The following is a 16,617-nucleotide window of genomic DNA, read 5'->3' as shown; positions in this document are numbered from 1 at the left end:
AAATTACGATTGCATATGTGAGTTATTAGAAAACAAAACCAGTGATTAGCTGAAAGCATATGTAAATGTGATCAGCCTCTTCACCACCCAGTGAAAATGTTTAATGCAGCTCTTTTCAGGAGGCAGAAGCAAAGATATAAAGTCTATACTGGCCTCTTGTGGAGATTGCAAAGCATAAATTAACAATATTGTTAATTGGTAACTGATTTCCTGCATTAAACAGGAAAATAGAACACATAACATAATGTCTGTGTTTAATCTGTCCCACAATTTTGGGGAACTGAATTTTTATCATTTTCATATCTCTACATTTTTCTGTACTTTAAAAAAATAACTTATCAGGGCACAATCATTATTATAATGATGGTAATGATAGTAGCATGGTGCCTGCTGAGCTGGCTGTCATGCTAATTCAAAGTCACTGTAAGGCAAGTTTTGTGATTGGTTTATTGAGAGAAAGGCATGCATCAAAATGAGACAGAATATCACTAGAAATTAAGGATAGTCATAAGTTCCTGGCGGAGAGAGAGAGAGGAGGGCCGTGCAGGGCCTTAGTGACATCTCCACACATGTCAGCACAGCACATTGGACAGCACAGCCCTGCCCTCAGAACCAAACCACAAGATCAACAAGGGCAAAGCTGTTTTCTCTTTGCCCCCAACAGCAACCTGTTGTCCTTCAACCAAGGGCGGTCCTCCCTCAAAACCTTGAACTGTTTGCAAGTATCCTCTCCAAAGGATCCATCACATCTTCTCATCTGAAACTCAGTCTTTGGATCTAAACATTTCCTCCACTCAACCATGACCGCTTCAGTCTTCTCCAGCCTTGGGTTTATCTGCTCTGTGAACGTCCTACTTCTGGTGTTGACTGGTTTGAGCTTGAGCAGTCCCATCAGGTCTCCTGAGAGCCATCACAGGGCATCAGACGGTAGGGATCTGGGTTATAATCCGCGTCTTGATGCACAGGACTTTCTGAGCCAGTTTCTGTCCACACTGAACCTCACAGAGCTGAGGCCCCAGCCCAGGCCCCTCGCTGCCCGTAAGGAGCCACCAGAGTACATGTTGGAGCTGTACAACCGATTTGCCAATGACCGCACTTCTGTGCCCTCAGCCAACATTGTGCGCAGTTTCAAGAATGAAGGTACAAACTTGTTTTTTTTATAACACCACAAACATCTTGGAAAATGTATACATTGCATGACATTGTTAGAGTTTTTGTTTCATTAAAGAAAATAACATAAAGAAATAATAAATGACAGATCCAAACCCCTAAATAATTAGCATTCAAATCACTGGGATCATATTTGACATTCTAATAGTTTAATCGTTTAAAAGACTGGACTTCTTTGATTTATGTAAATCAAAGTGATGTAAACATAAAAGTGTTATGTTTTATTTGAAATAAATAAAGCCATTTAGCTTTAACGATTTGTGAAAAATGTGATTCAAACAAACCAAATACATGTATTACGGTAACCGTGTATTTGACACAAGGGTACATTTTAATATTTAACATAATGTAACCTGAGTTTTGATCACAGAAATGCATACAAAACGCACTGAGACGCACTTATTGATATTTTAATTTCAGATTCCTCCCCCTACAGTTTAAAGGCCAGGGGTGTAAGGATACATCCCCTGCTGTTCAACATCTCCATGCCCCACCATGAGCACATAACAATAGCTGAACTTCATCTTTTCACTCTGGTCCGGAAGGCCCAAAGACCATATTCTGGCCTTGACTGCAAGGTGACCATTTACAATATACATGAGGGCGTTGTTTGGACCAAAGAGGTGGGGAAAGAAGGGAGAAGGAGGGATAAAGAGGAGGTGGTGGAGATGAGGGATTTGGAGGAACTGGTGACTAGGCATGTCCATGCCAAAGATAACAGCTGGGTGTCGTTTGACCTGACTCATGTGGTTACGCTCTGGCGGAAATCGGGGTGTGCAACTCACAGACTGGAGGTTCATATTGCGAGTCTGGGGTCAGAGGAGGAAGGGGCTACACAAGAGGTCACAGAGGAGGGTAAAAGTTTGGTTGAGATTGATATCGACAGGAGCTTGGAGGGAAAACACAATGCAGTGATGATTGTATTTTCAGATGATCAGAGCAGAGACCACAAACGGGATAAACAAGAGCTCAACCAGATGATTGAACATGAGAATGACCTTCCTGAAAACATGGTCCAGCGCCAACAAACTTTCCGGGGGCACGTTAATCACAACACCCGCCATGCTAACCAGGACGAGCTGGACAAACAGTCTCTCATGCAACTGCAGTCCAACCTTATCTATGACACCCCCCCCCGAATCCGTCGCAATGTTAAGAGCGAGCCATGCAAGAGGACCCCACTCTTCGTGGATTTTAAAGACATTGGCTGGGATACGTGGATCATCCAGCCTCTGGGCTATGAGGCGTATGAGTGCAACGGTGTGTGTAACCCACCTATGACCTCTGAGGTCTCGCCTACCAAACATGCCATAGTGCAGACTCTGCTGAGTATTAAGAGTCCAGAGAGAGCATCGCGTGCCTGCTGTGTACCCACTAAGTTGGAGCCAATCTCACTCCTTTATCATGATAATGGGGTGATCACTTTCAACCACAAGTACGAGGGGATGGTGGTGGCAGAGTGTGGATGCAGATAGTCCTGCAAGTGATGCAATTACACAGAGATAGAGACTGCACATTGCACACATCTTCTCATGTGCTTGTTTCCACAATATCTACGATCTCATACAGTGGTGTGTAAAAACAAAAGTCTGGACTTAGTTGTAAATTAGTGATGGACACAAATTTGTGCTACATGATGTAAATTTGCAATTGTATAAAGGTAAATCCGTTATTATATTAATGTAGAATATAAAGGTTTCAAAGTAATGCTGCAAATCTTTTTAAACAGTCTGTCATGATTTATGATAATTATTTGGCAATTTCTGTATATGTGAGTGTTTCTGGATAAGTTCCATAATTCATTGTAAATGACGGTAACAGGCCATACATCAGACAAAATGAGGATAAAAGAGGAAAAGCTCTTATAGTAAATGTGTGAACATCCAGGTAAAAATATCTTTTCAACATGTTTCAGATGAAGTGAGCTCCATGTTACAGGGGGTGATTCAAAGGGTTAAATATTACAGTACTGATATCTGACTCATTAACAGTGGCCCTGAACAATTTGGAAATATGTATGTGAGATCTGTACGAGTACAAAAGATGTACCCTGAGTGCAGAGTTTCACGGTGCAGAATCTGACAATAGGGAATTTGTGTTATTTCATTGTGGGTGTTGGAACTGAATATACAGTACTAAATACACTGAGTATCCCCACAGCATCTTACTGCAAAATCTAAATTTATTTTTGTTGAATTTTCATCACAAACCTTTATCAAAAGATTACTTTTTTCAGCTAAATTTTGTCCCGGAAGAAACTATTACTAATGCATAAGTTGAGAGGCTTGAAACAAAAAAAAATCCAAACTGAACTATTCTCTCAAGAAAAATCTGCTTGTTAGGATAGCCACCATATTACAATGATTTGCACTAATGTTAGTATGCTGAATGGTTTGTTTTTTTTTAAATATGAAAAGTCTCTTAAATTCAATTGTAATTGAATCCACAGTCTTGCCAAAATGCTTTAGTATTGGTAGATATATATGCTGTAGATTTGTAAATGATATCATTTGTCTCTTTGCCCTACTGCATGTTGGGGCCACCGAGATGATTTTAAGACTGTGACATTTTTCCTCTTATTTGCTTGCCAAATGTGTAGAAAATATATTTTTGATGGCTTTTGACCGGGAGAGGATTTTCAAAGTGTTTAGGAGCCCTTCGGGGCTTTTTTCTGAAAAATGTACAATTTCTCTTACCTAAAATTGCTGTCAGCTGCTGTGAAATCTTTCTTTATACCATATCATAATCTGCTTTCGGTTATCACACCAGCATTAATGTTATTATGGTTGTAAAAATAAAATGTCTGAAAACAAATATATTCACTGAGCAATTTTTGATTGCTTGTACACGCTGTTTCATTGTCAGGTAATCACGGCACCTAACAACCTTAATCCCCATCCCTCTAGCGTCACATGCCTGGCGGGCCTCTCTCTACCCGCTTCCATGCCATAGTGATAAGAAGGTGTCAGAGCCTGGAGTCTCGTAGACCGTCACTCAGGATGAGACGCCACTCCAAGTGGCAGCATTTGTCAGAAGGTGGTGTCAGATTCCTGGTCTCCAACATCAACATGCTCTATTGACAATCCTGCCATCAGGTTGCTTGGTGCCCTCTGAACCCTCCCACTTCCTTTTTCTGACATGGGCCTGCTGACACCCTTATCAAGGCCACGGCAACAGTACAAATGGAAAGAATACATGTCACATCATCACCTAGCTTCTGCTGTTAACAGTCGGAAGGAGATAACAATAATGGAATAACACTGTGGAACTTTCTAACTCAATAGGATCCTCACTCGGCATGCAGATTTACATAGGCCAAGTGTGCAGAGCAGAGATATCGGCTGGCAGTGAACAAATTGATCTCCCAGTGTAAAACTGAAATAAATTTCAATATGTAGGAAATATTCCAAGTGTTTAACCATACAGAAATATTTATTTTGAAAACTGGGCATGACAATGGCTTGTTGGTGTTTTAGTTTAAGCCAGTGTCTCTTACTATTGTAAATCCAGGACTTTGGAGGATTTGACACTTTGAACATTGTCTTTGATCAGAATGTCCAGGTCCAGGTCTGGCATCATAAACAACTTTCACGTTGGTTGTAGACATGGTCGGGCACAATACACTAATTAAAACCAAAACATTAAGCTTGTTAACTACTTGGAGGAAATTTTCAATTTTTTTCCCCCCAAGGTGGTTGGTACTGCAATGCAACCAGACCACATGTTGATCATTTTTGGCTCATCAGAGACACTGACCACTGTCAGGGTGCCACAAAGACTTGCTTATGTCTTTGTAACAGCAGAGGTGATTTGACTACAATAATGGAAAACACCAGAGCCACCTTCAGTACAGCATCGGCTAAATTATTTATGAAGTACCCTCCAAATTGAAATAATCAAGGTTGCCTTGAAGGACAATTTTTTTTTCTAGAACTCCATAACAATTTTAATAACAACTCCCATTCTTCATCAGGCAGCCAGTAGAGGATTGATCTAAAGTAGCTCTTGGGTAGTCTTTTCCTCTGAAATTGTGTCGTTTATGTACTTGTCTTTCAATTCTCTGTTTGATTTGTCAGCGTAAACGCTGCTCATTATATTCACTATGTGTTCTTGTGGGTTTATCATACAAAATAATTAACATTACAAATATTTATTTCTATTTATTTTTCTTACTGTAAACCATTAAATTAGACACAAAATTCAGCCTAAACCTAAGCTCATGTGTGAACATTTAACACAAAATAATCTGCTAATGAAACTGTTCTTAATATTTCATTGTAAAAATGGTAAAGTCACGGTATCTGATCAACATAAATGTGCACCAACATAGTATCATATATATTATTTGAGTTAATGTTTCTTCAAAGGCAAAGAAATCTATGACGACAATTTCATCATAATGATAAACATTTTGCCTGTTGAGGAGATGGATTAGGAATAAAACTACATGACATTTTTAAAGGTGCAATTTCATAATGTATCATTCCCTTTAACCAACCTTTGCACGGTCTGGAAAAAGTGATATACTACTGTGTCAACAACTCATTTGAGCAGGTTCATGTGATGGCAGCTTTGTTCATCGCTCTCAAGCAACAAAATTAATGTTATTCACGGGTCATGAGACGCCCACTTTAAACCATAAACACTTGGTTCATCTCACTGGGAGATACGGAAAATGGAGAATAAGAGAGGTTTAGACAGGGGACTGTTATCTTTAATGTAATGTCACACTATTTTACAGTATAACCACAAGGGGGAGACTATATATTACAGTAAATATCATCACACTACAGAAGAAAACAGTATTTTTACCAGTTTCTTTCTATGATGACAAGTATAGGCTTTCTTAGAGGTTTAGGAGAAACTGATGTTTGCTTTAAGAGTGATTTATAATCAGCCTATGCACAATGTTTATCAGAAGGAGTTCAGTTCCAGCACTCCACAGATGGTGGTTTTGTGATGCTCACTGTAATAACTCTGACTCTGAGTTTAGGGTATGCATACACAGTTTCACAGCTGTTCATTTACTGAAATTTCATAATCAGGCTTGTTTGAATACATATTAAAGTAAACATACCTGTATACATTTTTATCTGTGGAGAGTAGCAGGAGACATTAATGTGAATGTACGTCATTGGATGTGTTGTCTAATGTATATTTATTTGTTTTACTGTACGTTGGAAATCAAATATAAGGATTATGCTTTTTACACTCCTAGACTGAATACCTGGCTGAATTTCATATAAATGCTTCAGTTTCAGGTTGCTCGTACTGTGCATGCTGACTCACTGTCACATTGTCGTGGCTTACTGGTACACTTGGATAGATCAGAGCCGTTGTTAAGGTTATAAGTGACCCCTGTTCTCTTCCTGTCAAAATATCTACTGTGGAAAAAGCCTATTTTCATTGACACATTAAAGTGTTACTGTAGGTTGGCCCAGGGCAGAGAAGAGCTGCTCCCTCCACAGTTCGCTCTACTAATGTGCACCCTGTCAGCTCTAAGTACCCACCAGGTGGAAGTCAAACAGGATGCCACACTTGGAAGCTTTTAGCCTGGGACACCAACCGGAGATTTTGATTCAGGGCACCTCTGCAGAACGGGGTCTTAATTTGAGGTAATAGTGCAGAACCAGCCTTTAAGGCCTCTATCACTTCAGTTGATAAGATGCATTAGTGGTACATATCCCACAAACCCATTGATACACAGTCAACCTGGGCCTGGTGCCACTGAACAGGCTTCCACTTTGCCCAGTTGGTAATCCCAGCCCATTCGGCCATTGTTTATTGGAATGTAGACATTTTGATGGTTCGCCATGCTTAACTGTTGACTACTGACCTGGAAAAAACAAAACAAAAAAAAAACTGTTTTCAGGAATAATAACGGAACATCTGGTGCAGTGCACCCTCAAATTAGCACACATGCATAGAAGCCCGGAAAACTCAAAATAAATCAACTGGTTCATCGCGGTAAAACAGCTATCGCTCTAAGACGCTTTTCTGGCGTGTGATGCATTGGCACACGCTTGCAGGCGGTAGTTGCTTTGGAGTGTTTCAACAAATGGGAAAACAAACAGCGGCGCCACGCCTGTCACATTTCACGCGTGCGTGCGCACTTGGAGCGTGGTGGGTGGAGAGGAATTTTTTGTTTATTTTCGTGGCCAGCTAACCCGTAAACGTGTTGCCGCTGACTTATTTTCATTGCAGTTTTAGTAAAGGGTAACCAAGCTGACAGGTAAACGAGTGCGCTGTTCGTTGATATGAAATTATAACATTTCGCGAGGTAGCGGGTTTGGGCCATCATAGAGGACGGTTAGCCAGCGTGCTAGCGTGGAGTTCATTAATGTCTCTTAGCGTTAGCTGTTAGCGAGCTGCCAGCAAGCTAGTCAAGGCTGGATAGCGTATCAGAATTTAAGTAGCCAAAGCCCCTCACTTATCATCTGCTACCACTTGGACTAACATTACTGCGCGGACAAATCACGGTAAGTTCACAAATCAGTTTGTGTTTGGTGCTGGTAACGTTAGGAGACGAATGCTTGCTAAACTAGAGTTAGCCAACAAACGCTATGGTGATAGCTAACACCAGCATCAACCGAGCAGTGTGAGCTGATTTCATGCTCTTCGACAATTGTAATTTTACTAAACGTGTATTAATTTGAACAAGTACAGTCATAAGTAATAATTGAGCTGTATACTTTAGGTTAGATTGGGTTGCATACTATTGAGCCATTGTAAGGAATGATATCGGTACCTGTGTTTGTTAGCTCTGGTACCTATCAAGGCTAACGTTAGCTGCGAAAATGCTCCCAAAAACCTAACATTAACCTAATATAAATTTATTCTTAATATATTAGATTTACTGTAGAAAATAAAATGATTTTTTCCGTACCATGAGAATATTTTGTTTTGCATTTCAGACTAGATATAATGGCCATATTTGCAGATGACAACCCGTGAGCGGTTCTGCATGCATGAATGTGGGCTTTTAATGCAGTGGTTATACACTTGAATCAGATGTTACTGTTGTTGTAAACACACGTAACATTAAGGTATGTATGTTCACACAATATTAAATTGAAGATGCCCATTCAACCTTAAAATATGTATCTCTAGGGCTTTTGATACTTGCCCCGAAAACTCACTAAGTGGAGCTAGTAACGGAAATGTTATTTTACTGTCATCTTTACAAACCTTAAGGGGTTTTAATGATATTTAGACTGTCCTCGAAGAGGGCTGGACGTGTTAATCAGTTATTTTCCTACACCTGCAATAAAGTCAGGATGATTCACAGATTGTATTTGAGTGCTTATTTATTTAATCCAATGTGAAATTTTGGTTGGCATAGCCATCCGAACTCCGTCATAAGACTCTGCTCTCTCTATCTTAGATTGCTAAACTTTGGCAGCATTTGATCAACAATAATTTCCGTATCACTTCTACTGGTAAAGGCTAAGGGGATACAACTGGAGAGCCTCCCCAAGGTTGAAACCTAAGGAGCAAGATGTCAATCACGAACACTCCCACAAGTAATGATGCCTGCCTGAGCATTGTGCATAGCCTGATGTGCCACCGACAGGGAGGGGAGAGTGAAAGCTTTGCTAAACGAGCTATTGAGAGTCTTGTCAAGAAGCTGAAGGAGAAGAAAGATGAGCTGGATTCCCTTATCACAGCCATCACTACGAATGGAGCGCATCCTAGCAAGTGTGTAACCATACAGCGAACTTTGGATGGACGCCTACAGGTACAGTAGCAGATATACAGCACCGAGCTGATGATTTAGTGTTACGTTAAGAGAAAACTGTAAGAGATGCCACAGAAGCGCTACCTATCTCATTAGATGTTCTTCTCTGTGCTTTAGGTTGCAGGACGTAAAGGTTTCCCCCATGTTGTCTATGCCCGACTGTGGCGATGGCCTGATCTACACAAAAATGAATTAAAACATGTGAAATATTGCCAATATGCCTTTGATCTGAAATGTGACAATGTTTGCGTCAACCCATACCACTACGAGAGGGTTGTCTCTCCAGGCATTGGTAAGTGAGAATCACAGGTTTGTTAGTCTTGACTAGATCTTTTTTTTTTTTTTTTTTTGTTTTGTTATTGATGAATATAGAATGATATCCCAGGTACACTGAAGGATAGTGAAGGTTGATACAAATTTGTGTATTTTTAACATGATGAAACCCCTTCAAATTAATCAGCAGTTGAAATTATGACCTGGATTTGGAATTTTATATCTTAAATACATTGCTGTGGTTATTTATTCTATATATTTATTATTTATTATTATGATTTATTTTTTTATTTTTCGTTTTATCAATCTCATCATTCCACAGCACATTCAGTAATTAATAGAACTACACAAGCACTCCTAGTACTTGATATTCTTTGTGAGAATTAAGTTAGATGTTGCAATGATCTAGTTGAAAAAAGTATGTTCTAATTCTTACTATGAATATCGACCTACATAAATTGATGTAATATTGATTGATTAAAATTGATTGTTTATATTTTTGCAGACTTATCAGGACTGACCCTTTCAGGTTCAGGTAAGGAGGCGCTTAAGTTTTCCTGTTCACTTGTTGAGGATTTTGTGAATGTCCATCAGTCTTAACCATGTTGTCATCTTCTGCTAGGTCCACTCTTGGTAAAAGATGAATATGACTATGATAACCAGCAATCTCTCTCGAGTTCTGAAAGCCACCTGCAGACTATCCAGCATCCGCCATCAAGGCCCGGTCCACAGGAGACCTTCAGCAGCCCCGCTCTACTACCCCCATCAGATGGCAGTAGTTCAGCTTCAACCTCTGCTTTCTCTACCATCAGTGCTGGACCCTCAAGTGAGAAACTACATGGGGACTATATGCAAAAACATATTGAAGAATTACTCTATGCTCTTTTTTGCCAGTCAGAATTAAATTAATGTGATCAAATTAAAATAATTCTGTAAAAGAGTTCATTTTGAGTCATTGCAGAAGTAAGTTCAGGTCATTTTAAAACAAAATGTTTTATGTGGGGTTACCTGTCCCCAACAAAAAAGGTTGAAATTTCAGTAGGGAAAATTTTAATTTAATGCAGTAAAAAGTTTATTGTTAGTATTTAGCTTTAAGATTTGATATACAAAACAGACTTCATATTGGAACAAATTTGGCAACACACCTGTTTTTGAATATATATTTTTCAGATCCTACCCCCAACTGGAGCCGGAGCAGCAGCTTCACCCCTGCGGTACCTCAACACCAGAATGGGCATCTACAGCATCATCCACCCATGCCTCACACGGGGCATTACTGTGAGTGGATGGAAAACATGGATACGTTCTGCAAAACTCCATCAAACCTGAAAAATTGCCCATATCATTTCAGACAACTAACAGATGTGAACATCTTTTTAATTCATAAGTGTAGATCCCGTTTCAAGTGAATGGAGATAATGTGCTATTAGAATAATGAGACCTGTTAATAAAGTTATTTAGCTAAACAATTACTTCTGGCTGGGGGACATTATTAACCTTTAGGAAGGCCTGAAGCTGTTAGTTAAGCCCAGTGATTCTAGGACAGGGCAGCTCAGATATAGGCTGATTTATTAAGGACATCAGTGTTGCCACCTTTATTTGATGGAATATCCTGAGCTGATTTTCGTATTATGGGAATTTTATCGTGTGTAAAAGTGAAAACAGCAACACCAAGACATAGATGGTGTAGATCAAATTAGTTTTTCCAAGCAGACTGTTTTGTTTACATTTATAAGTGAATTATATGTTTATGAATATGTGACATGCTAAAGCAAAATGTGTTACTGTGGTTGAACTGAAGACTAGCTATAGCTATTAAACATCAACACCCACCCCTGACACTTTATGAGAGCTTTGTCGTTTCAGCGCCATTACCGCATGATCTGTGCTAATTTCTGAACAATATAACACTTCTTAAGAACTGGTGTGGTTTCAGAGTGGCTTTTAAAAATGAATATTGACTTTGACATTGCAGGGCCTGTTGCCAATGAAATTGCGTTCCAGCCCCCCATATCCAATCACCCTGGTGAGTATTGAGCTGCAGATGGAAGACAGTCCACATATTTACCCTTTATATTTTGTAAAACTGTAACTGCAATTATAACAACCCATTTGACCTGAGGTTGCTTATTGGTTTTTTTCCAGCTCCAGAATACTGGTGCTCCATTGCTTACTTTGAAATGGATGTCCAGGTTGGGGAGACGTTTAAAGTGCCATCCACATGTCCGATAGTGACTGTGGATGGCTATGTGGATCCATCAGGAGGGGATCGCTTCTGCCTGGGCCAACTGAGCAATGTTCACAGAACGGAGAACATAGAAAGAGCCAGGTACTCTGCCTCTCATTTGGAATAACTGTATATAATCATATAGTTAATTCAAACAGACAACGTTTAATGCATGTATCTAGGTTTGATAAGTGAGTGACAGTAAGGCAAAGTGTGTGTAATATCTCACTTCTCTGTGTTTACAACTTTTCCATCTTCCTTTCTTACCTCAGGCTCCACATTGGTAAAGGTGTGCAGCTGGAGTGCAAAGGTGAAGGAGACGTCTGGGTGCGCTGTTTGAGTGATCATGCAGTGTTTGTGCAGAGCTATTACCTAGATCGAGAGGCTGGACGTGCTCCTGGAGATGCAGTTCACAAGATCTACCCCAGCGCTTACATCAAGGTGAGATTGCGTGCCGTGCCCATACAGTGAAAAGCAGAAACATTCAAAGTACTTTTATTAGAAAACACATTTGTAGTATTCTTGGCACCGGGTATGTTTGCATGCACACCAATAATTGAGTCACAATGCAGTTAAGGCTCCAACGTGGAGTATTCTCTTTTCCGTTTTATTTTTCAAGGAAATTTTGAAACAATGAACCTGACGTGGTCAAGATAACATTAAATGTCACAATATTAGTAGAACGTCGAATGTTTGGTCTTTGCATGTCATCAGATTTTAGCGTTTTTCTTGTCCCCTGCCAGGTGTTTGACTTGCGTCAGTGCCACAGGCAGATGCAGCAGCAGGCAGCGACAGCTCAGGCAGCAGCTGCAGCTCAGGCGGCAGCAGTGGCCGGGAACATTCCCGGACCTGGCTCCGTGGGAGGCATCGCCCCTGCCATCAGTGAGTGTTGTAACTGCTGCAGTCACGTACCCTCCAGCAAGTGTATTATTGTGACTGCTTCTCAGCGTTGTCCTGTTTGGGCAATTGGGCTACAGACTAATAATGCGGACTTTCTTATGGCATTGCATTATGCAGCTTCATGAACAAGAGAATTATAGAGCAGCATAAAGCGAACAAAAGCAACCAGCAGTGGCAGTTAATGATAAAGAAAGGAAAGACTTGAATGCAGGTTGCATTTTCAGTCATCATATCTGCACTAGATTGGACTTCATTCATTTGAGTTTAGTGTTGCTCCAGGAAAACTGTGCCTTGTGCAGCTTATAAATATTGAGTCATGTTGAACATATATTCAGTTTAAAATGAGTAAGCATATTTTATACTGCAAGATATGGCTAAAGTGCTGGATATAGTCTGATATAGTTTATAATTTACTTATTCACACTTCAGTGCCATGTTAGTACAAATGTACAGCTGAGGTGAAAGAATTGTGACCATCTAAATTGTGACTGCGTCCTCTTTTCGTGTTTTCTCATTTAATGAGGAGTTTGGAGTTAAATTCTTGCTTTAGAACAAACGTTCATTGCATAACCACATTCACACTGAGTGCATAACAAACAGTTTGATTTATCTGTCATGTTTTTCAAGCTTCTTTACAAAATAGTCCAAGCATTGACATGCTTAGCAATGTCAGTTTAAGTGTTAGATGATGAAATACATTTTCACATAGCTAACATCGTTATAAGCCAACATTTACAGTGAGTGTGTTCTACGGGATTCAGCTCAAATGCAGTATCTGAGTGTGCATATAGCAGTAGTACTTTCTCTACTTAGCCCTGCGTCTATCTGGTATGTGTTCCAACTTTTACTACAAACAGTAACTTAGCTGACATATCTCTGCTTTAGTTTGGCCTATAGTACCACATTGATCTAAAAGTTGCTGCCTGTAACTCCCCTGCAGGTTTGTCTGCTGCTGCAGGCATTGGGGTTGATGACCTGCGCAGGCTGTGCATCCTGCGGATGAGCTTCGTGAAAGGCTGGGGGCCCGACTACCCACGGCAAAGCATTAAAGAGACACCCTGCTGGATTGAAATCCATTTACACCGAGCTCTACAGCTACTGGATGAAGTTCTGCACACCATGCCCATAGCTGACCCTCAGCCTCTTGACTGAGTTGAAAGACATTAATGATACAAAACAAACAAAAACAAACAAAAAATCAGACTGTACTTTTAACAGACCAATCCACCTATTGGCTGCCGAAGGAGGACTGCAACTACAGGGATGCTGAGTAGGTTGTAGGAGTAGGAACAAGGACATTAAGGCTTGCAGTATACTCCAAACACACTGCTTTCAAATCCAGCGCTGCGAGCAGTTGTCAGTATACTGAATGAGACTTCAGGTCTGTAAATTCAGTGAATTCCAAACAACAGCTGGAGGAACATATGAGTCACACTGGGAGGAATTGTAAAACAGTGGAAACATGTAGCCAAGAGGATGCGAATATTAAAGGCAGCCATTATTCTGACATTGTTCACCAATTGAAACTGCATAACGGCATCAAAGTGAGCAAGGCTGCATGTCTCTCAAATCTCAAATTTGATACAGAAATAATCTCACACTATTGAGGTAAAGAACGTGTCCACACTGAGATTAAAAGATGCAAAAAGGCTTATCAATTATTTAATCACCCTTAGTGCTGAACAAAACAAATGTGGGTGTGGGAGACTGTAGGGTGTCAAACAGGAAATGATTCATACTTTACCTTTGCTTGTTTTTTTTCCAGGTTGGACATTTCTGTATTTAAGATTTTAAGATGTTTGCAGCCCCTGTAACCTTTTTGAACTATTTAGTAAGAAATCAAACTATTTGGCTTTAAGACAGTGGAACTGAGCGCAATGCAACGCGTTGTATTGAATGCAAACCTGTTATTTACCATGTCTGCAGATATTAAATGTGATTTTAGGTTTGAGTATACTGCCAGTCCAGTCCTCCTTCAATGGCTCTCCGGTGCTGATATGGCTTCATGTAAGTGGAGTTTTTTCCCCCCTCACAGATCAGGACATGTACGTAAAACCATGTTATTCATTACTCATTTTCTTGGAAGACGTAATGTCAAATATTTTTCAAAGCTGACAGTCCTTGTTGATGTTATTTGATTTAGATTCCCATTTTGAATAGTTGTTTTTAATGACGTAAAGAGCATTTAAATAAGCCCATTTTAGCTGAGCTCAGCTTACCTTTATAAAACTGTCCTATTATTCTACCACCATTTGAGGCTATTATGACATTGAAAAGTTATGTTTTCTACCGAGGGTTTTCAAACCCCAAAATTTAATTGAAATTACAAAATATTTTCAGAAGAAACGGTTATTGTAACACATCTGCATAATAATTTTTGCAATTGTCATTTTTGATTAGATGCCCACATAGTGTTCATTAGCACTTTATTAATTTGCCTAAGTATTTTGTCTTGTTTCATAGTTTCCTGTGTGGTTACTCGTTGTATCCATATAATATCTTAGCCTAGTTGAAGATTTTCTTACTAATGACCCTGGTGAGAACCATGAAAAATGTAGTTGAAAGTGTTGTCTACCCAAAATTCTATGTTTTCAGTATCAAACACTTACCCACAGAAGGCCTGAAAGGTGTCTATAGCAATACATTGATTATTTTGAACATATTGAGTTGAGGTGGAAGAGGTGTTTATGAAATAGGAAATCTTGTCTGCGTAGGATGAAGCTACAGTTAAACAACCACCTTTCAAACCGACAGGCGGTGAATCTTTGATGCCTAAAAGATACACTTGGATTGACCATCACTTTAAGTTAGCTTGCCTCCACCCATTTTAATTTGAGTATTACTTGGATGACACTTAACGTAGACAACAGCTGAGGAAAGGAAGCGAGGATTGAACTGTGAGAGGAAGCGTAAGCCATATTGATGCCAAAAATATCCTCTGAAAAATGGAAAAGTTATCAGACTGCAGTAAATTTCAGTGTTAATGTTGCTTGTAAAAGCTTGGTTTTAATTACCAACTGAACGATTTTAGTTTTTGCTCAGCACTATTAAAATAATATTTTGGTATTTGGAGCTCTGTTTACCTACAGCTGTTGCAGTATTTTATACTCTTTTTGCTACCTTTACAGTGATGAACCACTCTGGTCAAAATTTGAAAATGATTTAAAACAAAAAAAAAGAAGAATGCCGTACAATTTTCAGGAAATGCAAGTTTGTGCTCATCGTAATCTTTGCAATTATGTCATACATTCTGAATACATACCTGAGTTTGAATGATATTGGTGTTTATATGTATGATTATGGTTGAATAAAATTTAATGGGCTAACACTACCGTTGACTCATTTGATTAGTGTGTGGGCCAAAATTAAGGGAGAGGACAATGACGTTGAACAAGAGAACGTTTATTACTGCAAAGACATGTCACAAATTTTAAGAAAACAACACTAAGAAGCTAGCCTGAGCTGAGATCTGAAATATTCAGAAAACCAAACTACATGTGTCTTTAATAGTTTCTATATTCATCAATACGACACACTAAATGATAATGTCTTTATAAATATAAAAGTCCCCCAATTGTCCTCGTTTTTTATGTAAAATACACAATACAAATCACCCTACACGCCTTGGTTTGCTTGCCAATTTGAGAAGATATGAAGGAAACTAAACGGCACACAAAAAGAGTCACATGAAATTTGTGTGTGTATATATTAATATCAGATACTATACATTATCCAAAAAAAGAGGAAAAATAAATCACAAAAGCACTTTAGCCAACATATCTGATAAAATGTTCACCAAAAGAACAAATCAAATAATTAGGACACAAATAAATATACCTTTTCAGTTTTTTATATATACATATTTTTGTCTAGGGTGAATCAAAATAAAAACCTTCCCCAAATGCCACTGCCAAATGCTTGTGCTTGCATTAGAGCGTGCTACAGATGGCCACGACTCACTAGACTGTCAAATGGCACTTGAAAACATCCAAATACAAATCTCAAACAGGTCACAGCATTCAGAAAATATCATTTGACAAAAGAAATCACGAGATCATGAGAAAACAAGTCAAACAGAGCATTTTACTTACAGTAACTCTCCTTGTTCATTAACCAGTTCTATACAATAAAAAGCCATTTGCAGATAATTTACTATGCGTAAACTACTCAGTGTGTGTGTGTCTGTGGTGTCGCATCCAGTAAATAATAAATTATGCCAGTCTGAGGAAAGGTCTTTATACTTCCTCAGCCCTGGTGTCTTCTCAGTGGCAGCACCTGTGCTCTGTCTGCTCTGATAGCCTCTATCTGT

At 39.3% G+C, this 16,617-nt stretch overlaps 2 protein-coding genes across 7 annotated transcripts; both read left to right on the top strand.

The window, feature by feature from the left end:
• The first annotated feature begins 586 nt into the window (after positions 1 to 586).
• Positions 587 to 3,879, top strand: LOC120806454 (bone morphogenetic protein 10-like). The gene is made up of 2 exons (XM_040157657.1): positions 587 to 1,140; positions 1,591 to 3,879. The coding sequence occupies exons 1-2, from the start codon at positions 801 to 803 to the stop codon at positions 2,643 to 2,645; spliced, it is 1,395 nt and encodes a 464-aa protein (XP_040013591.1). The 5' UTR covers positions 587 to 800; the 3' UTR covers positions 2,646 to 3,879.
• A 2,810-nt stretch (positions 3,880 to 6,689) lies between these two features.
• On the top strand, positions 6,690 to 15,639 carry smad4a (SMAD family member 4a). Of its 6 annotated transcripts, none has more exons than XM_040156759.1 (12): positions 7,150 to 7,649; positions 8,085 to 8,216; positions 8,616 to 8,908; positions 9,026 to 9,200; positions 9,687 to 9,716; positions 9,804 to 10,007; positions 10,352 to 10,459; positions 11,157 to 11,207; positions 11,327 to 11,510; positions 11,681 to 11,849; positions 12,152 to 12,290; positions 13,249 to 15,639. In XM_040156759.1, the coding sequence occupies exons 3-12, from the start codon at positions 8,669 to 8,671 to the stop codon at positions 13,458 to 13,460; spliced, it is 1,512 nt and encodes a 503-aa protein (XP_040012693.1). In that variant the 5' UTR covers positions 7,150 to 7,649; positions 8,085 to 8,216; positions 8,616 to 8,668; the 3' UTR covers positions 13,461 to 15,639. The 6 variants fall into 6 exon arrangements, with proteins under 6 accessions (XP_040012698.1, XP_040012696.1, XP_040012697.1 ...); XM_040156758.1 differs by having other exon boundaries at positions 8,555 to 8,908; XM_040156764.1 differs by lacking the exons at positions 7,150 to 7,649; positions 8,085 to 8,216 and adding an exon at positions 6,690 to 6,785.
• The last annotated feature ends 978 nt before the right edge of the window (positions 15,640 to 16,617 follow it).

The sequence above is a fragment of the Xiphias gladius genome, chromosome 20 (assembly GCF_016859285.1).
Source record: "Xiphias gladius isolate SHS-SW01 ecotype Sanya breed wild chromosome 20, ASM1685928v1, whole genome shotgun sequence".
In the NCBI taxonomy this organism is placed as follows: Eukaryota; Metazoa; Chordata; class Actinopteri; order Istiophoriformes; family Xiphiidae; genus Xiphias; species Xiphias gladius.
Note: the sequence above shows the minus strand (reverse complement) of the source record. Positions and strands in the feature narration are given on the sequence as shown.